Source organism: Periplaneta americana, chromosome 9, assembly GCF_040183065.1.
Source record: "Periplaneta americana isolate PAMFEO1 chromosome 9, P.americana_PAMFEO1_priV1, whole genome shotgun sequence".
NCBI lineage: Eukaryota > Metazoa > Arthropoda > Insecta > Blattodea > Blattidae > Periplaneta > Periplaneta americana.
In genome coordinates this window covers 162,756,460-162,779,826 of record NC_091125.1, presented here as the reverse complement: position 1 = coordinate 162,779,826, position 23,367 = coordinate 162,756,460, and the positions used below count along the sequence as shown (strand labels likewise).

Genomic DNA, 23,367 nt, shown 5'->3' with positions numbered 1-23,367 from the left:
TAAATCATATAGTACTACAGTGTGTCTCTAAGAAAATGTTAACGAAAAGAACATAAATCGTATAGTAATACAGTGTGTCTCTAAAAATGTTAACGAAAAAAAAATAAATCATATAGTAATACAGTGTGTCTCTAAAAAATGTTAACGAAAAAGACATAAATCATATAGTAATACACTGTGTCTCTAAGAAAATGTTAACGAAAAGAAACATTAATCATACAGTGTGTTTCTAACAAACATTACATTCAGAACATGGGAAGAGTGATAGTAGGAGGTAGAAGAATAAACTGCATAAGATTTGCTGATGATATGGCCTTGTTAGCAGAAGAGGAGACGATACTACAGGATATGCTACTAGAGCTAAATGACAGCTGTGAGCAGTATGGAATGAAGATAAATGCAAACAAGACGAAGACCATGGTCACAGGAAGGAAAGTAAAGAAGATAAACTTGCGAATTTTAAATGAGGCAGTAGAGCAAGTGGACTCTAACAGATGCTTTTTCAATTCACTGCAGGCTAAAGCAAGGAGATGCACTATCACTGTTGATTGGGCAGGCAGTGTAAGCAGCCATAGGATGTGATCCAGCAGGCAGTGGTATAATCACATTAAACATAAACTGAATCACTACCCATTTAAGTGTTAGCATTTAATTTACAGTGGGCTGTGTTTCTTATTCACCAAAATAATGATTTAAAACATCTCTGTCAATTGAGACAGTTGATGTCTCTGCAAGATGAGTTTCTTTATATTAGTAGATATATCTGTAGGCTACATGAGGACCATTCTGCTTGACTGGAGTCAGAAGCCATTATCTGTCTTAAACACATACAGTCAATTGCAACAATGATGCATTTTATAATTTTTTTTGAGTTTTCAAGGTTTCATTCTAAGCATATTACAATATAGGTATTTCATTCAACTCACCGACAGGTCCACCTCGTCATGTGTAAATGAATACTGTTCTGATGTGCTTGTATACTGCCCCGCCTGGTCTTGATGAAGCAACAGTGACCGCATTTCCTCTGAACCGCCCGCAACAAATTTTGGAGGAAAAGGCAGCTGTGGAAAGTAATACACTATTTAAGTACTGCATTGATAGTCGAATGTTCTGTGTCACTATTTATGCTGTCAATATCTTTTTATACCAGTACCGTCCCCCCCTCCCCCAATAGTCTGAATAATTTGTAGCCTGCTGCAGCTCTTACAAACTACAGTAGCGTGCAAATTAATCCGAACACGACATATTTTTACATTTTCTGTCATTGTTGGCCTCACAGCTACTCATACAGCTTTAATTGACATCTGTAGTACGTGTAATTCCATTGTTGAAGGTCTGTCATTATTTTTTTTTTATAATATGTGACATTTTGCCTGTCGTTTTGTACTTGTAAGCATTTCAGTTGTGTTGAAGACTTAATACTGCAATCCTGTGTACATTCTATCTTCTTCATAAATGGATACAACTCCACGAAAACGGTCTAAAATTATAACATTAGCAGAGCATTCTTCTATGATACAGAGGCAAATTGCTGCAGAATGTCACATCGGTTTGGCTACTGTTAATTCGATCATAAAACGATACAGGGAGACTGGATCCATCACACCCCAGAAAAGAGGAAACTGTGGCCAGAAAAGGAAGACTTCACCTGCAGATGATCGTTTCATTGTCAGGAAAAGTAAATTAAATCCTAGTCTAACTGCTGTCGACTTAACCCGCGAGTTAATGGCTACCACTGGGGCGAATATTCACGTCACAACAGTGCGGCGTAGGCTTTTGGAAGCTGGACGAAGGGCTCGTAAGCCTATTAAGAAGCAACTGCTAACCCCTGTTATGTGCAAAAAACGCTTAATGTGGGCAAAATTACATCAACACTGGACAGTGAATGACTGGAAGAATGTACTTTTTTCTGATGAGTTTCATTTCGAGTTTCACGGCCACAGAAAAAAGATAAATCTTTACATTAATCCCCAAAACTAATATTTTAAATAAACTATCTTCTGATATTAAAAATATTATAATTATAATATTAACTGCAAGAATACTTTTTACGCAAATAAGACATCCGTGTTTCTTATGTACAGAAAGGATCCGAAAAAGTAACAGCAGCTCATCTCCAACAAGCACCCAAATACCCCCCTAAAGTAATGTTTTGGGGTTGTTTTACACATGAAGGGCCTGGAGCATTAATACCTATCATGGGAATGATGAATTCTGACAAATATATTCACTTATTGGAAACCAGAATCGTACCCCAGCTGCAAAAATCATTTCCGGATGGCAGAGGTGTGTTCCAACAAGACCTGGCACCATGCCATACGTCTCGAAAAACTACAGAATTCTTCAACAAGAAGAATATTCAGGTACTCCCCTGGCCAGGCAACTCACCCGACATCAACCCCATTGAGAACTTGTGGTCAATTTGCAAAAGGAGAATGCAAAAAATGGATTGCTCTACAAAGGAGAAAATGATTTCTGCCCTCATTGGTGTATGGTTTTGCGATGAAGAAATGAAGAATATTTGTGGGAAATTAGTGGAATCCATGCCAAATCGTCTCAGAGCTGTTATTAGGAAAAAGGGAGGCCACATAGATTACTGAGGTATGTCTTAGATCCTTTTTTTTATCCCGTTTGAGTGTTTTTGCATAAGTAATTACGTTGTTCTGATTAATTTGCACGCTACTGTATATTTTGCCATAATTATGTCCTTTTTAATTCTAATTTAGAAGCAAATTTTCACAATTTGCAAAGTTGGAAAGTTCATCATTTTATGCTGTCTATATTAGTGCAAGTTTCATTGCCCACACTTTGATGTGAATCTGTAAAGAAAAGTTATGGTACTTCACTTGTGTGCTGAGTTTTGCATTCTCTGACGTTTGGAAACTTTGCCTTACATTATGAACCAGGATTTGACAGCTATGAAGCTAGCAAGATTGAGATGCAAAGAGAGACAGGAGTTGCTATGGGCACATAATAAACTTAAGTTGCCACATTTAACATACTTAACTTTGTCAACCGTTTATGAGTACCATAGATGCAAAATGATCTAATGTCTAATTTTACGCAATATTTGTGCCAAGAAGCCCTTTGAAATAAAATACATTACAATTATTGAAGTTAAAATGGCGTCATCACAAGGACGTGCACAACCTGTTATATGGTTTGCTGAGTTAATATCAGTGGTAAAACGAAATTTCAGAAGTATGTATAAAAAATATGCATCTCATAAAAACACTATCAAATCATGCTACAACAAATTTCTTGCCATTGGAAGCATCATAAGGAAGCATTGAGGTGGAAGACAGTATCATCTGATGAACGAGTTGAGGAAATTCGGCAAACATTTTTTCGAAGTCCAAAGAAATCCAGGCATCAAGAGAACTACGAATGCCACATTGCACAATTCACGAAGTGTTTCACAAACAACTGCACTTATATGCATATCAAATTCAATTAATGCAAGGAATTATTCGTTGTACTGTATTTTGACACATCTCCACTTGCATCATGCTTTCTTTGTTATACTGTGATTGAAAGTAACTGCTGCTTCTATTCAGGGATGTCATAAATAAAATAGTATCAGGGTGCTTCACGGAAAGTTTATTATTAGTAATTAATAATAATAATAATAATAATAATAATAATAATAATGATAATAATAATAATAATAATAATAATAATAATAATAATAATAATAGGGTAAAACCCCGACAAGATGCTCTTCAAGGAATCACAATATGTAAACTGCATATTTAACAGGCAGGTATTCTAATTTTGACTTACATGCAGTATCTGTTATTTTCGTATTGAATTACATGATTCATGGACAGTACAACACTATTAACCCATTATGTAATACGTCAAAAACATTTGTGCGAGATCGTGCGTATTTGCTTGTTTTCCGCACAGAACCAATACGCGGTAAGTGTGAAATACCACATTCAGTATTCCCAACGTAACACACACAACAATTTCCCTCTTCTTACCGCTTAAGCGCGACATTCATTTTACTGCTTTAGGCTTTTAACATATTGTTTTTAGAGACGTTTAACATAGTAATAATTGTAAATTGGAAACTTACCACTGCAATTTCACCTAAATTGCAATGTTAATTATTGTTTTTAAATATTTGCAAAAATTAAGTAAACTCTACTACTCCACGAAACTTATTGCATTCCTGATACAAGTAACATTAAGGAAGCCGTGAAAAAATCAGCAAGAATCCAGAAGCCGATGTTATTACTGCAATATGTTATATAAATAATATTGTTAAAATATTAAAATGAAAAATAAATCATTACATAACCTTACCGTTTGTTTTAAGTTCGCAAAAATAGACTGGGGGGAAAAAAAGACAGACGTATATCACGGCCTGCTGGCACATAAAACATTTTATAGCAACAATGTTAAAGAAAGATATTTTGGTTTTCCGAAGTTGCCGTCATTAAACAGAAACCAACATGGAGATTTCATTGCAACTAATTAGAAATTCGTCTTTCAGGTATGTAATAAACGATCTTCTCACAAAATAATGTACGATACACGAGCGGTATGCTTGTTTTCATGTTCTCGGAAATTAAAAAAGCTCAACTACGTTTCGCTTTTTCAATCTTTTCCTCGACCATGAAAACGTCAACATACCGCTCTTGTAACGTATTTACTATTACAGTACCAGAGCGTACTAAATTCTTTTGGGGGGGGGGAGAAGTATTTTGTAATTGTTTTCCTGGTATGTGAACCCTTACAATGAATAATCACATTTTCAATGCGATTTAAATATGAATTTACAATGAATATTACTGTATTGTATTGTATTATATTTATTTACATTCCATGGTATTTGTACATTGCTTCACAGCTAGAATATCCAACATGTCAGAAAAATCTTAGGGAGGGTATTAAAAATTATTACTGCCATATAACACACTCCTTTTTTGATAGCACAATAGATTTGCTGATGGAGTATGAAATTCATTTTTTTACGAGTATTTATGCCATGAGCTATTGAATTAGTTACAAAGCTTTCACGATTACTGATGAGAAAATGTATTAATGAAAAAATATACTGACAAGCCATGGGCATTATTTGCAGTTTTTTTTAAATGGTCCTACTCTAGATTTGGCACCTACTGTTATTCTAAATTACTCTTTTTTGTAGTAGGAATATACTGTTACTATCTCTAGAATTTCTCCAGGATTTTATATCAAAACTCATTACTGAGTGGAAGTATACAAAATAAGTTATATTGTTTTTAAGGTATTGATATTTACTATCTCTTGCATAGATCTAATAACAAAACATGCTGAATTTAGTTTGAGGATAATTGAGGGGTTTGGTGCAAAAACGACATAAGTCCACTTTTGGTAAAAAATGAGTTAAAGTATGCATAGTATATAATACGACAGTGCGCATCTTACGGTGCAAGAACCAGAGTTGTTTGTACTTACCTGAATGATATACGCTTATTTATCAACAGAGAACTTGGTTGTATTTGGAGCAAGAATCAGACTAGTCCTGGGCTTGTATATGTACAATTTGTAGTTTGCTCATATTGTATGATTCACATGTCAAGGTATTTAAGATTATTGATAGTTACTAATAAAATTATGACCAAGCATTGTTTATATTTTGTTAGTCATGAACTTTACTTAGACAATAATGATGTTTTGCTAGTAGTATGTCAGATTTTAAATTTTTGATGCAAAAACCAGGTAAGTCCAATTTTGTTTTCACGTTTACTCCAAAAGTGTTTTTCTGGACTTAACTGGTTCTTGCACCAAACCCCTCAATTTCTTTAATATGATTTTTCCAATTTAGCATATTATCGATTTGTAAGCCAAGAAATTTGGTTGTTGTTGTTTCTATTAGAGACCTATTGTTAATTATTGCACTTGAAATTTGCGAGATTGAATTTGAGCAGGATTTAAAATTCGATTTTGTTAGTTTTGTTACAATTTAATACCGGTACTAATTTATTGGCTGAGAACCAATCACATATTTTGAGGAGAATTGCCTCTGTTGACGATTGGAATACTTTGAAGTTATTGGCTGTAATTACTATACTTGTGTCATCTGCAAATAATATGGAATGACCGAAATATTTTATTAGGGAGGGGGGTTGATTGTTTAGATTAGATCTTTATTAGCCGAATAGAATTACAAGCATTCATGGCGTCGTCAGTACACAAGAAAAATGACATAACATACAATATAATACAAAAATAGACTTAATTCTAAATAAATTTAACAGTTTAATATTAAATGATATGCAAATTGATCTTCAGTCTCCACTGTTCTATCTAGTATCTTCTCTTTTTGCTTTTCCCTGTCTTTTCTTCAACTCTGAGTTACCTGAAACATAAATGGTCAAGGGCAGTATCAAGAAACGTTAAATTCTAAAATTTTAAATTTAGATATTCATTTGTGCAAAATGGCATATGTGTTAATAAAATGTTCTTTACCTCTTTTTTTAATTTTCTTATGTTAAGTTCTTTGATTTTCTGTGGAAGTTTATTATATAAATTGCTGCCTCTATGTGATATGCTGTTAAGACTTCTGGTAAGCCTGTGGTAATTCAGATGTATGTTTTGGGATGTTCTGGTGTTATACTCTTGATAGGTTGAATTTGTTTTAAAGGAATCTATGTTTTGATGAATAAAGCACACTGTTTCTAAAATATACAGTATATGCAGGGTACAGGTAAGATTTTTAGTTCTCTGAAAATTTTTATACTTTCAGTCCGAATAGGAACTTTTTTAATGATTTTGAGTATTCTTTTCTGCAATTTGAGGACTTGTGTCACTTGTGAAGATCCCCAGGTAATAATGCCATATGATAGTATTGAATGAACATATCCAAAATAGACTGATATTAAAAGTTCCATGGATGATATCTTCGCAAGGACTCGAAAAGCATAACATAAGCGACTCAGCTTCTCAGTTGGATGTTGTATATGCTTTTCCCATGTTAGACTGGAATCTATCCATATACCTAAAAATTTAGAGCATTCTACTTCCTTAATTATGGTATTACTAAGAACTGTGTGAATCTGGTCAGTTGGATATTGATTAAAAGTTACATAGACAGTTTTATTTACATTTAATTTAAGCTTATTATTTGCTAGCCACTTGTCTAGTTTCGTTGATGTTGCATTAATTTTCATTTGCAAGTTCTCTTCCTTATTATCACTCAGTATTATGTTTGTGTCATCTGCAAATAAGACAGTTTTCCCTTCAGTTATATTTAACGGGAGATCATATATGTATAGGAGAAATAATATTGGACCAAGAATTGAGCACACTGGAAAACGTAAGGGTCCTAAAATTGACCCTTGTGGAATTCCATTATTAATAGTTTCCCATGTTGAGGCAGATTTCATAGTGGTACTGATTTCGACTTTCTGTTTCCTATCTGTGAGAGATGAGTGAAACAATTGGTGTGCAACACTTTTAATTTAAAAATAAACTAATTTGTTTAGGAGCATTTTATGATTTATACAGTCAAATGCTTTGGATAAATCACAGAAAATCCCCACAACTTGGAAGTTTTTTATTAATTGCGTCCAGAATTTTGTCAGTTAAACTAAATGTTGCATTTTCCTTGGACTTATTTTTCCTAAATCCAAACTGTTGTGGAACTAAAATGTTGTATCTTTCGAGATGAAGATAAATAATCTCTTATACACTACTTTTTCAAAGACTTTGGAGAAAACATATCATCAGAACAAGAGCTTTCCATTTAACACTTATTGTAATGAGAATTACAGCCGTCAGTTTGAGAAAGAGAGTATTGTAACTATATGTAAGTAAGCTTAAGGGGTTAGATACAGCTTACAGCAGTTAAATTTTTGTAAATATTCAACATTTTTTTCCTCCATTACTGTATCTTGTACAACAATGAAAATTGGTATACGAAAAAAAAATATTTTTTCGACTTAAAAAAATATTTATTTCTTTTTTTCAAAATTCAAAATGGTGGTAGTTCACTGTGCAGTGATGAAGCATTTCCCTCATAACTAATAAACTTGTTAAATTTTTCATGTTCTCTCTCTTTTATTTTATTGCTGAAACTCATGTTTACAATATCATGCTCTTTCAACTACATTCCTTAATAAATAATATATTTTTTTATTTTGTGTTAGAAGAAAATACTGGTATTTGACCATTATTTAAATGAATTTATTTTTTATCAGATAATCTATCAAAGGTAGAGAAGTGATCTTGCATCATATTGTAGATATGACATACATAAATACACACAAAACGTTTCATCACAGAATGTTGGATAGTTTTTTAGTTGTGTGGAAAACGCTCCATCACTGCACAGTGAACTGAATTTTGAAATAAAACAAATGTAAATGTTTTTGTTTAATGGTAAAAATATTTTTTTTTCATATAGCAGAAGGGCAGTGTTTTACACATACTAATTTTCATTATTGTACAAGATACAGCAATGGAGGAAGAAAAGTTAACTATTTTCAAAATTTTACTGCTGTAAGCTGTATCTAATCTCTTAAGAGCGTAGGTAAAGGGTCGAATAAGACAGTGGGATATTCTATGTAGGCTAAAGTGCGCAGGTAAATACCTATGTCATTATTATTATTATTATTATTATTATTATTATTATTATTATTATTATTAGTAGTAGTAGTAGTAGTAGTAGTAGTAATGCCATTGTTGTTATAATACTACTAATCCATAATATTTATAAAGTACAAAGTTGAGTAAGACGCAATTAAGAAAGTGTAAACAAACTGGACCTGGCAGACAATTACTACTTCCAACAGGACAACCATCCTAAACATACTGCAGAAATTGTTCGTCTGTGGATCGTCTACAACAGTCCTCATCAACCTCACACTCCTCCACAGTCACTAGACATTAAACTCATCGAAAATTTTTGTGATGAATTGGGCAGAAGACTGCGTAAACACGCCATCACTGGCGAAAAACAATTGAAGGAGATGCTTCTGAAATAGTGGCCAAAAAAAGCGGCTGAAGTCACTGGAAAGCCTGCAAAACAGGCTTAAGATGGTTTTTCACAGAAAATGAAATCCATCGAAGCATTAAACGAGTAATAATTTTGCCTGTAGAAGCAAAAAAAAAAAAAAAAAAGAACATAGTTGTACTCTGCTTATACTTGTGTCCACCATTATCAGAGACAAAAAGAACAATTATTTTATTTTCTGTGTTAAAATAACTTTTATTTTGATTTCTAAAATAACATTTTATACTTAGAGGAGTGGAGATTAATTTATTTTCAGTTCCAATGTTATATGTATTAATAGAAATATAATCACTGATTAACTTACAAGTTCTTCACTGTGTTAACTTTTTAGGAAATTACCTGGCTAACTAGTTTCGAAGTGTTATCACAGTCTAGTATATACAGTCACGAAGCTCAATACGTAGTAACTATGCATACATAGATAGTTGCTAACCACTAGGATCGCTAATATCGCCTCATTACAGACAATGCGAAATAGTACCGGCACAGTCAACTGTTCCTAGCACTCTCACAACTCAAGCTTCGTGACTGTATATACTAGACTGTGGTGTTATCCTTCATTGTCCGAAGCCTAGTGAAGATCCCGCGTTATCTTCTGGTTTCCTGTTGTGATGGGGTGTGTTCATGATTGTGTCGAAATATAAATTTGTAAATCTGTAATCTGCTGATGTGCTTAAACTTTTGTCCGTGACTGTACGTACTTCTATATCAGTATCACCATTATCTGTTGTACTCTTTCTCCGCGATCTTTTCCTTGAAAACCTTTTCATAGCTAGATTCACTTTCTCTCGGTGTGGTGCTATCATATGAACCGATTGAAGTTTTATCCAACATTAAACACAACGTCTACTACAGAAAAACAAGATAGTTACATATTAATTACGTTAATAATAATATTATTTATTTATTCTGGCGAAGTTGTACTTGTAAATAAATTAGTTGTCTTATTCTTACGTACTCGCCATAGCCACGGACATTAACAAAATTAAGAACATTTTATAATTGATATAATCAATGGTGCTTAAGGAGAGAGGATGGTATTTTTTAAACCTTTTTTCCTATTTGGTGTAAAATATTAATTTTTTGTATGTAGAGAGCTCATGGCAATAGCAACTCAACCAAATATAAATATTTTGAAAAGACTTTTTGGGAGCCAGATTTGAAAACAAAAATGTACCCAGTGCAGGATTTTACTAAACTCGATATATCTAAGCAATTTTTAAAGATAAATTCAAACAGTTTGTTACAATTTATTTGTAAAAGCATGTTCTACAAACTGTCTATAACAGAATTTTGATATTGATCCCTACATTTGTAAAATAAACAATTAAAATTTAATAAAATTTTTTTTATTTTCTTTCTTGCAACAGACAGACTTATTTTTAAAATGAAATCAATTAGGAAAATTCTGTTACAGAGAAAAGTTTCCTAGTAGTCTAGAAAATGTGTATTCTAAATTTCATACATATATATTTAATACTTTAAAAATTGTATCGATTTTTGTCTGGCAATGTAGCAAAAAAATAAAGTTCCAGAAACAGCAATCAAAGGGAGTGTGATTTAATAATCCAGAGCGCAGGAACTTTAAAAATGGCGTCTCAACATCCAATAAGAGTACAGATATCCACAAAATGTTATACAATGTACGTATTCCACACACATCACAGAGTATTTTAAAGAAAAATTTGGTTTTGAAAAAAAATGAAGTTCCGGAAACAACAAACAAAGGGCGGTGTGATTTAAAAATCCAGAGCGCAGGAAGTTTAAAAATGGCGTTTCAACATCCGATAAGGGCATAAATACCCACAAAATATCATACAATATATTCCACACATATCACAGAGTATTTTAGGGAAAAAATCTTATTTTTCCAAAATTTACTCATTTTTCACCAAAAAATACCATCCTCTTCCCTTAATTATTACATTTTATTTTCATAACAATATTCATATTTAATGAAATATATTTATTTGATATTAATTTCCGGATCCTCGTGGTCATCCTTAATTAAGGCTGGACGATTTATTTCTCTCTCTCTCTCTCTTGAAAACTCCCAAGAACTATTGGAGACCATAAAGAACTCCATTTGCTGAAAAGGGGAAGTTTAGAAAATGGTGACATTATAAACTTGGACAACACTGCAGGTTTGCGCAAATATAAACGATTTTGAAACTGTGTGCTTACCATCTCAAGTTATAGGTTTCCCTTCAGATCGCCAATTCCCAAAGCATCTCGATGTTCATTGTAAGCTGTTCAAGGTGGTCACCCTGCTAATCTTCTTAGAAAACACCCACGAGGCCGCTTCACAGAGCACTCATGTTTACCACGGAAATTAGCGACTTTAAGACTTCAAATCCATTCTTCTTGTTATTACACAGTCTGATACGAACTTAACCTCGCTCGTTGTTAGCTTGAATAAGTCTGATAATGTTCTTCAATGTAGCAGGGCTTTCCCGCAACCGGTAGAATGGAAGTTCCGGTGTTGCGATAAGCAGACAAATGTGTAATCTACGGCGACACAGTTTCTACGTATGAAATTATTTTTGCTGTCTTATGCTTTATCTTCCCTTCCTTATCTTAGAAATTTCTGGTAGGTGGGGTCAGTTTGATGCAGGGCTCAAAGTGGACGTTTTCACGAACCGGAAAACACTGATTTTCATGGACACGGTGGTGTTGACGGCGAAGGAAAGAATGACCAGTGAAATGACGCCGAGAAATACCATGAAGTATTTATATTCACAACAATATTAATATAAACATTTCGGACATATCTTCGGAAATTTTCATCCATTTATCATATTTACATCAGTGGCGTAACGTCAATGTAAGCTAAAAAGCTTAGCTTCCCCAGTTAATAATAATTTCATAATAAACCTGCAGTTTATGAAGAAAATTATTTATTAATTTTAATAGAATTTATATTTACGCCTTAAATATTGTGATGCGGCAGCTCAGGATGATTTGTGATGCAGCAGTAAACAAGAAGCCTGCACACACCAGCTTCCAAGCAGACCGGTTTCTTCTGTGTAATCCACCCCGCAGATTTTCCTTCCCTTTTAAACTACCCTAGTCGCAAGGCTCGCAAAGAAGCTAGCTTTAACATTTAAAATAAGTAGTTTCCGCGTTATCCTTTTTCGTCAGTTAGGTTCAGTTGAAGTGTTAGTGTGCATTGTGGCTAATATAATAAATAATGAGCGAAATAACAGTTCCTGACACTGATTTACTTGAATTCTTTTAGAACAATTGTATTATCAAGACTAACTTACGAACAAAAGTGTGGTTTAAAAAACAAATGACCGACTCCCTTGCTGTGAATGAAGGACACAACCAAAAGACAGACGCATACTTACGTAATGATACTAATATTGTGATTTCTCTAAGTATGACAGGGAGTGAGCTAAAGTTATACGTATACGTGTCTATTTGTTAAGAGATATGTAAACCGTGAAATCATATTTTATTACGTATCATTTGAGGTCATGCCTAATTGGTGTTACTTACGATGTTCCAACCAATCTTCGACTGCTGACTTGAAATTGACTACTATTTATTTTAAGACTGTATTTTTGTAATACGTTTTCTCATATTGCATGAAAGACAACTTGAGTTAGCTTCCCCTACTCAAAATTTCATGCTACGCCACTGATTTACATAGACGGAAACGTCGTTTAGCCAAATGCATAAATAAAATACACACTTCTGACTAATAATAAAAAGTGGTAACCTTAATTTTTCTGGTAATTTTCGGTTTTAAAAAATAATTAATTGGTGTTAACTACACCTCTGATTGAGGTTCTGGCTGATATGTACTGTACATCTATTATCAGGCAGTACATCTCACTTGACGATATGTGTCAGAGGAAGAACATTGTTTGTATGCGTTTGAAGTCTGACTAGTGTAATATGTAGCTAATCGGCGATGTATGCATTGGAGGGGGAAAGGAACTGGCCACCCTACCCCATTATCTCCTGGCCTAGTTGCCTCATAAGTGATGCCTTATTGGTGACACTTATGAGGTTCAAACTTGTCTTCGGACAGTTGACTAAACACCAACAACATTATAATGAATTATCCTGAGATCGAAAATAGCATTTTAAAAATTTATATTTGTATGTCTGTATGTTTTCTTTCCACGCGATAATGGTTGAACAGATTTCTATAAAAATTGGTATGTAAAATAAGTTAGGTCCCACTTAGTTTTAGATTATAAGGCATTCAAAATATGTACTTTCTTTAAAAGGGGGGTTATAAGAGGAACTGAAGTAAATAAATCGAAATATCTAGCTTATTATTGATTTTTTAGGATAATATTACATAACAAAAGACGCTTTAAAAAATGTTTCCGACAAGTTTTACTCTGAGCAATATTTTTGTAGGACCATTATTTAACGAGATAACAATACGCTTTATATCCATGTAGCCTCATTCAGGCTCATATAATAAAATGAAAACAAACGACTCTGTGATTATTTAAAGTGGCCTTGTACAATAAGCTGGTCGGCCTGGGTGGCAGTCGGTAGAGTGCTGGCCTTCTGTGGCCAAGGTTGCGAGTTTGATCCCTGCCCAGTCCGATGGCATTTAAGTGTGCTTAAATGCGACAGGCTCATGTCAGTAGATTACTGGCATGTAGAAGAACTTCTGCGGGACAAAATTCCGGCATACCGGCGACCTGATATAACCTCGGCAGTTGCGTATTTTATATCCACTTATGTACTTTATTTAATATTTTATTTTCTTGTGTGTAGAACTTGGGGTTGGGGGTGCAAGTATAAGAGGTAATAGCTACCGTTCTGTTACTGACGGACTCAGGGCAAGTAGAAGGGGAAAGAAATGCCTTCGCATCCTCTCAACTTGTATGAAATGTCGTTTAGCTAACTTTACTGACAATGGACGCAATCGACAGTTTGGAAATTTAATATCCAAATGTATGTACCAGTCTTTTCTTTCCTTGAGTTCAGTTTTCATGTCAGTGTAGTGGTGACACTGCCAAAAGTAGCTAGTTCCAAAGCAAGCCGTATAAGGCAGTGGCTTCAAGAATTTCCGAACTTTTCGACAGACGGAAAAATTACAGGTATTCTGCCAAACATGTAACAAAGAGGTTAGTTGTTGTGTTTCATTTTTTCGTAGTTATTTCTTGACAATTTCAGAGTTACGATTTTCTTTTCACTACATTATTAGATGAACGCGTTAGGCCTAATATTGAAGTAAGCAAATGTCAAGCAGATTATATTAATTTCGATTCTAAGAAAATTGGTCACGCTTCTATTGGACACACTTTCTATTGTTCATACCGAAATCGTCATATACATATTTGTCACATGTGGATTATTTGTCATTCTTGTCAATTTGTCACTAAGTGTTTTTGTTCACGTGCAGAATATTTGTCTTATGATGCAAATCAAGCGGGCCGGGTATCGAACCCGGGACCTTTGATTAAACGTACAAACGCTCTAAAATGATACAAATCAACTTTACCTGAAAGCTTGATTTGCATAATACACGTCACTGTTCGTTAACAGAAAGCCACAATTTAAGTCACACAGAGTTAGTGTGCACTCAATGTTGGTTTCTTGATGGTTGTCAGCCCACTTTGAGGTCTGTGGATACAGAGGGAAGAGTTGGATCGGTGTCGGGTAGAGTTCCCGGGTAGCTCAGTTGGTAGAGCGTTGGTACGTTTAACCAAAGGTCCCGGGTTCGATACCCGGCCTCGGAACAATTTTTCCCTAAAAATTATTGATTTGTCTTATGAGTTTATGATTTATTAATGACAAAACTGATCATGTACAGGTGAGATTCTCTTTTGAATTAGGTGAAAACAGCTTGTATGAAAGTTAAATTAACATGTTTCCTGAGAGATTATGACCTACCACGAAGATAAGTTAAAAGATTCCCTTGTGTTTTATATTCTTCGTAATTCTGTACAATTCTAGCTATTCGGGAATCCGGCTCAGTATAGTCTACTTCCTTTTTTTGGTAGGTGGAGAGTGTCCAGCTTGTAATTTTTCGATGTCTCTGTCTATTTTAATACTTCACATTGCAGTTGTTCCAAAAGATGATACAGAGATGGATGAGCCCTTCCTATCAGCGTGTTAAGTTTCGTGTACGAACCTTTACAAGTGTTAATTGTACGTGGCAGATTTTCTACTGTCCGCTGATAACAATTTTCCATATATTCGGTGGATATCGTGGTTGCTGCATACCTCTTCCTCGTCTTCTTCCTCATATATAATTGTCTTCCACGTAATCAAACACGGGAATTCATTCTCTATTGTAAATCAGTCTGGCCTATTTTTGTGGTCATTCCTTTACGTGTGACAAATCCTGAATGCGTGACAAATTATAGGCATTATGAATTCTTAATATGTGACGAATTATACCAGTTACGAATCCTTAATGTGTGGCGAATTCTATCAGTTATTAATTCTTAATTTGTGACGAATTGTACCCGTTACGAAAAATCTGTGACAAGTTTTCCGTACATCATTAATGATTCTAGGAAAATCAAATACTTTGCTATTAGCACTCTATATACATTCATTCATTCATTCATTCAGTTATTAATTCTTAATTTGTGACGAATTGTACCCGTTACGAAAAATCTGTGACAAGTTTTCCATACATCATTAATGATTCTAGGAAAATCAAATACTTTGCTATTAGCACTCTATATACATTCATTCATTCATTCATTCATTCATTCATTCATTCATTCATTCATTCATTCATTCATTCATTCAGTTATTAATTCTTAATTTGTGACGAATTGTACCCGTTACGAAAAATCTGTGACATTTTTTCCGTACATCATTAATGATTCTAGGAAAATCAAATACTTTGCTATTAGCACTCTATATACATACATTCATTCATTCAGTTATTAATTCTTAATTTGTGACGAATTGTACCCGTTACGAAAAATCTGTGACAAGTTTTCCGTAATCATTAATGATTCTAGGAAAATCAAATACTTTGCTATTAGCACTCTATATACATTCATTCATTCAGTTATTAATTCTTAATTTGTGACGAATTGTACCCGTTACGAAAAATCTGTGACGAGTTTTCCGGACATCATGAATGATTCTAGGAAAATTGGTCTGAATTATTTATCAAATACTTTGCTATTAGCACTCTATATACATTCATTCATTTATTTTATTCCATAGATCTTACATGAGAGTCCACACCTGTGAAATAACGGCTAGCGAGTCTGGCCGCGAAACCAGGTGGCCCGGGTTCGATTCCAGTTCGGGACAAGTTATCTGGTTCAGGTTTTTTCCGGGGTTTTCCCTCAACCCAATATGAGCAAATAGTGGGTAACTTTCGGTGCTGGACCCCGGGCTCATTTCACCGGCATTATCACCTTCATCACTCAGACGCTAAATAACCCAAGATGTTGAGAAAGCGTCGTAAAATAACCTACTAAAATTTTAAAAAAAATCTTACATGAGCAATGAAGCTTTAAGACGTGGAACAAGTCAAAATTTTACAATATTACAATTACAATTTTTACAAACTTTTACAGTTTTACAATTTAGTAATTGTCTACAATTTTTACAATTTTGTGCAATTTTTCACAATATTTTGGCGAAATGTAGTGAGATGAGGTGAGGTCCGAGGATTTGCCAAAAGATTACCCGGCATTTGCCTTTTGGTTGGGGAAAACCTCGGAAAAACCCAACCAGGTAATCAAATCAAAGGGGTTGATGCCGAGTACTCGCCTTCTTCTCTTTTTCAGGTTTCGAGTGATAAAAAAAAGTCCCATTTAATTCAGCATATACAAGGAGCGTTACATAAGGCAAATGCCGAACACGAATCTAAATTTAAGCAAACTCTTTTGGCACAATTATCTGAAGAATCCAGCAAAAATAATCTATTTTACAATGACTTCTATCTTGCCGTTGTGGCAGCTAACGTTCCATTGCGGAAACTGGGAAATCCAACATTCAAAGCATTTCTCGAAAAATACTGCTACCAGACAATCCCTTCTGAGTCAACGGTGCGCAAAAATTACTTGATTTCAACCTACAATGACGCAATTAACAGAATCCGACAAGATATTGGAGATCCACAATCTGGATAGCAGTCGACGAAACGACTGACGATCTCGGGCGATACATTGCAAATTTAGTTGTCGGGAAATTGAATCCAGAGCTTACCTGATATGCACAAAGCAACTTCTTAAGAAAAACTAGGAAACACTTGCACAATATGTCAACAATGGACTGAAAGTACTATATGGGCTATTCCATCTCAAATCGACCGAAATATAGAGAAAATTGACCTTGCAATTTTTAAGTACAATGAACCTTTTTCTGTCCGAAGACAACTATGTTACAATGCTTTGTGCAAAGTTTGAGGCATCAGAACTTCATAGTGTTTAAATTAAAAATATTTTAATTTATCGTATTTTCATAAAATTAGCAACTTTAAACTGTTGTGGCTCCGAAACCCTTTCACCCAATGATCAAAATCATGGTTTATTTCTATGCTGAAAAGTTAAAGTTTATATTGACATGTAAACAGTTTTTCTTACTTTTTATGGAAATGGAGAAATTTAGATTTTTCTTAATTAAGACACCTTTGCCCACGAAAAAATATTTTTAAAATATATGGTTAGATTTCGCATTGAAAGTACAAATAAACAAGTATTTTTTACTGGTGCAATGTTAATAAGAAAGTATTGAAAAATCAAATAAAGAAAATAAATAGTACGCGCGTGAACTAACCAGCTGACTGTGAGGCAAGCAAGTCCAGGAGACATAAACACGTGATGTTTCGTCTAGTAGCGCATAGCTGGGCTAGCTTTATCACAGGTTTTCATAAACACAGGAGTAAAATGACGCCCAGCGCTCGCTTATCTTCATCTTTCGGCCAGTCCGTGCTGTGTTGCGCCGTTCAAGTCTAGGTGTGTGAAAATAATTTATTTAATACCCCCGAAACTTATTGCCATGACACTAAGCAAACAATGCCGAATCCCTCTTAATAATGCAAGGTTTTTTTCTCAATATCGTTTTTTACATTTTTACAAATGGGCAAAAAGCCTAAAACTAAGTAAAATCAGATTATCTGTCTTTCTGTATAAAATAAAAATAAGGGTTACTTATCATAACCTACCAAATGTCAGCTTCAAAATGAGCTCCCGTTCAATGTTCTGCAGTAAATGGTTCCAGAGTTCTGAGCGCTGAAAGAGGCTTGTTTTTCTAAAATACGCTAAATTTGTCGCTCAACAATACGAAAACCGTTTGACTTTCGATAGTATATTTTTGCAAATGCACTCTCCTCAGCACCTTGTATAAATAGAGAAAAATTAGAGTATAAAAAAATGCGAGGTTTTTTACTGATCGATTTCATATGGAATAGCCCATATGCAAATAATGTTGACGAAAACAAAGTGCTGATCGCATACACAGATGCTGCGGCATAATGGTTGCTGTAGTGACGTTTCTGAGGGCGTTCTATTCTTTTATGTTACACGTGACGTGTCTTTTCCATGGTATGAGCCGCATAGCAGAACAAGTAAGGGTAGGAATCCCTAGGATCAATAAATTAATCTCTGCGGTGAAGAAAGTTTTTGTTAAGGCACCGTCAAGGATATAGGCTTTCAGACAAGAGCTCCCAGATATTTCCCTACCACCTCAACCAGTTCTTGTACATGGTTAAAAGCAGCAGAGTACTACAGTGAACATTTTTTAAAAGTTCAAAAAGTTATTAAAAATCTACCCGAGGATGATATTTGTGTCATTTCGACAAAACCGTTACTCGAAGATCCCTCCATTCCCTGTGATTTGGTCTACATTTAGTTCCACTTTACGTTTCTTGTGGCAATCATTTCAGAATTGGAAGACTGAGGGTACTTAAAAATATATTATTATTTCATATCTAAAAATAACTTCGAATGTTGAAATAGTACATTATGCAACGAGCCTATAATGGTAGTAATTAAGACGCGAGTATGTTTATGAAACGAGCGCAATGGTGTTTTCTGATTGGTGGAACACCTGAACTTTAATGAATAGGTGTACTTTAATGAGGTCCATTAAAGGGCTGCTACCAGGTGTATAATTACTACACTTCGGCATGGTCGAGCATAAAGTTCTTTACATAAAGTAGTTCAGTATATTATACCTGATTACCTCTAAAAATATTTGCGCTTATACCCCTAACACTCTCTATAGTTTACACTTTTTGTAACATGTTTTTGATGTGAAAACATCTTTGTTCGAAGTACAGTTGATGAGAAAGTCTAATGTTTTTACAGTAATACGAAGTTGAAGGAGTTTCCGCTAGATGCTGCACATGCCAAAGCATACGCATGCTGCGATCTATAGAGTTGGGTAATCTATTTGGAAGTCAGCGACGAGGATATGTAACAAGCAACCGGACACAGACAAAGGAAGTTATGACGTTATTGGACGAGCCCATGTTATAGACGGGGGTCAGCTGTGAATGGAAGTGTCATTATGTACAAGAAGATAGACTGACAATACATTAATGTAATATGTTGTTAGTTAGTGTTCTAACATGGACAGTCAAGATCAGTATAAAAAATTAAACAAATATCCGCAACTCCAATGATAAAAAATGATAATAAGGCCGTGTCTCAAAGCTACATTTTCAGCTGAAGTGAACTAGATTGTTGACAAAATAGCCGGATGTGACGTAAGAAGTTATGATCCAAATCTACACAGTGCATAGCAATAAAGTCCGTAGTAGCTAGTAAACGAAAATGCTTCCTTTATTATTGACTTGTTTACTAAGGCCGTGTCTCAAAGCTCAAGTCCATACTACACACTAGTGACTAGCAACTAGGTGACTTGTAAACTACACACTAGGGAGCTTTGAACATGTATGCTTGAAACATGGCCTTCTTCATAGATTATTTTTCTAAAAACCATGACATCACGGTGCAGCACTAAATTAAGAAGGCATTGTCCTAATGCAGATTCATTACGAGTTGTGTGGAAATGATAAGGGCCTAATATATTACAATAATGTTTAAAACATTGTACAGAAGGTACTAACAATGTCAGTGTTCAAAGTTAACGTGTTATTCTACATTATATTTACATTATTTCACTTCCAAAGCATTTTCAGATTTCATAACCCCAATTGCTGATGAGGTATCCATGTTTGTTTAGTGAACAAGTCATCAATCAAGCAAGCATTTTCGTTACTAGCTACTACGGACTTGATTGCTATGCACTACGTAGCTTTGGATCATAACTTCTGACGTCACATCCGGCTATTTAGTCAACAATCTAGTTCACTTCAGCTGAAAATGTAGCTTTGAGACACGGCCTAAACACACATGGATACCTCATCAGCAATTGGGGTTATGAAATCTGAAAATGCTTTGGAAGTGAAATAATGTAAATATAATGTAGAATAACACGTTAACTTTGAACACTGGCATTGTTAGTACCTTCTGTACAATATTTTAAACATTATTGTAATATATTAAGCCCATCCTTATCTTTTCCACATAACTCGTAATGAAACTGCATTAGGACACTGCCTTCTTAATTCAATGCTGCACCGTGATGTCATGGTTTTTAGAAAAATAGTCTATGAAGAAGGCCATGTTTCAAGCATACATTTCCAAAGCCCCCTAGTGTGTAGTTCACAAGTCACCTAGTTGCTAGTAGTCACTATGTGTAGTATGGACTTGAGCTTTGAGACACGGCCTAAGATAGGAAACAAAAGAATAAAGATTTATTTGCTATTATTTCACCAAGACGACGACAAAAAATTTGCTATCATTATTATTTATTCTACTTATTGCTACACGTCTGCGTTCCATAAAATAGTTGACTAAGAATTTTTTTCGAACAGTATTAAAACAATTAAGTTCACTTTATCCTCGTTTCTTCATAATAGTTTAAGAATAATGCAAAATAACTACACATATTAAACAAAAAATGATGTTACAATTTTAAAACTGTTTAGAACTCAAATTATATGAACTTCAATCCATTTATTAGGATGTTTTCGACGAAGTCCGCAAGCTCACATTTTAAACTTTTTTCTACCACACTAGAGAACATTTTGCTATTTCTGTGGGCTGAGCATGACTTCAAGTCAAAGCAATACACATCACGTCAACAATAAACAAACATCTATGACTTACACAGGATTCGAACCTACAAACGCGGGGTTCACTCAACATTAACAGAGGCTCATTATTTACTTACTTACAAATGGCTTTTAAGGAACCCGAAGGTTCATTGCCGCCCTCACATAAGCCCGCCATCGGTCCCTATTCTGTGCAAGATTAATTCACTCTATATCATCATATCCCACCTCCCTTACATCCATTTTAATATTATCCTCCCATCTACGTCTCGGCCTCCCTGAAGGTCTTTTTCCCTCCGGCCTCCCATCTAACACACTATATGCATTTCTGGATTCGCCCATACGTGCTACATGCCCTGCCCATCTCAAACGTCTGTATTTAATGTTCCTAATTATGTCAGGTGAAGAATACAATGCGTGCAGTTCTGTGTTGTGTAACTTTCTCCATTCTCCTGTAACTAATATTCCTAATTATGTTAGGGTAAATCCCGAAAAGACAAAGTATATGATTATGTCTCGTGACGAGAATATTGTACGAAATGGAAATATAAAAATTGGAAATTTATCTTTTGAAGAGGTGGAGAAGTTCAAATATCTTGGAGCAACAGTAACAAATATAAATGATACTCAGGAGGAAATTAAACACAGAATAAATATGGGAAATGCCTGTTATTATTCGGTTGAGAAGCTTTTATCATCCAGTCTGCTGTCGAAAAATCTGAAAGTTAGAATTTATAAAACAGTTATGTTACCAGTTCTGTATGGTTGTGAAACTTGGACTCTCACTTTGAGAGAGGAACATAGGTTAAAGGTGTTTGAGAATAAGGTGCTTAGGAAAATATTTGGGGCTAAGAGGGATGAAGTTACAGAAGAATGGAGAAAGTTACACAACACAGAACTGCACGCATTGTCTTCTTCACCTGACATAATTAGGAACATTAAATCCAGACGTTTGAGATGGGCAGGGCATGTAGCACGTATGGGCGAATCCAGAAATGCATATAGAGTGTTAGTTGGGAGGCCGGAGGGAAAAAGACCTTTAGGGAGGCCGAGACGTAGATGAGAAGATAATATTAAAATGGATTTGAGGGAGGTGGGATATGATGATAGAGAATGGATTAATCTTGCTTAGGATAGGGACCAATGGCGGGCTTATGTGAGGGCGGCAATGAACCTCCGGGTTCCTTAAAAGCCAGTAAGTAAGTATGTCAGGTGAAGAATACAATGCGTGCAGTTCTGCGTTGTGTAACTTTTTCCATTCTCCTGTAACTTCATCCCTCTTAGTCCCAAATATTTTCCTAAGAACCTTATTCTCAAACACCCTTAAACTCTGTTCTTCTCTCAAAGTCAGAGTCCAAGATCATTACTTCAGTTATATATTTAAAAACTTGTGCGAATGTCAGTGTACAGTAAGTGATAAAAATATTGTCTTTGTTGCTACGTGTAACAATGTTATAGGTACCTGGTAGTTGGAAGGTGGAAATGCAGAATGTCAATAATAACATAACGATATTAAAGTTGTTGAAATGTTAAGTAAGCAATTACCATGTTGTCTGTTGTGGTGAGATGATGATGGTTCTTGTCCAAGAAATGTTACCTAAACACAGCCATATTCTGAATTTACACTGCCCGTTCACAGGTCCGTTTATCACAACACACACACATCTTCAGAAATAGTACACTTTTTTTTTCTAGGCTCAGATTACGTTCAGAATAATTTAAATTAAATTACACTTTATCTGTCTTTGAAGACAAGTTGACAGACTGAACGTTTTATTCATGGGAATTTTCCACTAAAAATGATGACACTTCGTTTTTAGAATTAGCCCAGTGCACTGTATGTATACACACGTTTTTATCTCGGTAAACCATCGTCGATAGTACAAGTGGAATGCTGAAATACAGACAATGTCGTTTTCAACTTCTCACAGATAAAGAATTGTGGGAAAAAATACGTGACTCATATCTGAGATATGTATAATCAGAAGAGTGGCAATAGGTGCGTAGAATCACTGAAAACATGAACTTGCAAACAACAGCGACCTGTCAACATAGCTGACAGAACTGCGAGAGGAATTTAGTTTCCGAAATGCCCACCAGAAGCGCTGCCAAGTCAAGGTCTCACGGAAGCATTTACATTAGGCCCTCGTGTTTGGTTACAACAAAGAGCGGGAGAGAGCTTTCTAAATAAGGATAGAAAAATATCAAGCGATATTATGCTAATTAAGGTTTGAGATAATTTGCCGTGTATTCTCATGTTCTTACTGGCTTTTAAGGAACCCGG

The 23,367-nt window shown here is 34.8% G+C and overlaps 1 protein-coding gene across 3 annotated transcripts in view; it reads right to left on the bottom strand.

The window, feature by feature from the left end:
- The window catches only part of LOC138706692 (uncharacterized), a 39,398-nt gene extending 16,263 nt beyond the window's left edge, over positions 1–23,135 (bottom strand). For 2 of the 3 annotated variants that reach the window (XR_011334050.1, XM_069836275.1), the window contains exons 1-2: positions 22,629–23,135; positions 927–1,061 (exon numbers count right to left, since the gene is read on the bottom strand). Coding sequence is in view for 1 of the 3 variants with exons in the window: in XM_069836275.1 (XP_069692376.1) it covers positions 927–1,061; positions 22,629–22,631 (138 nt within the window). In the remaining 2 variants the exon portion in view is untranslated. Of the gene's footprint in view, positions 1–926; positions 1,062–11,191; positions 11,524–22,628 lie in introns of those variants that run through there. The other variant, XR_011334051.1, reaches the window with a different exon arrangement.
- Positions 23,136–23,367: the final 232 nt, after the last annotated feature.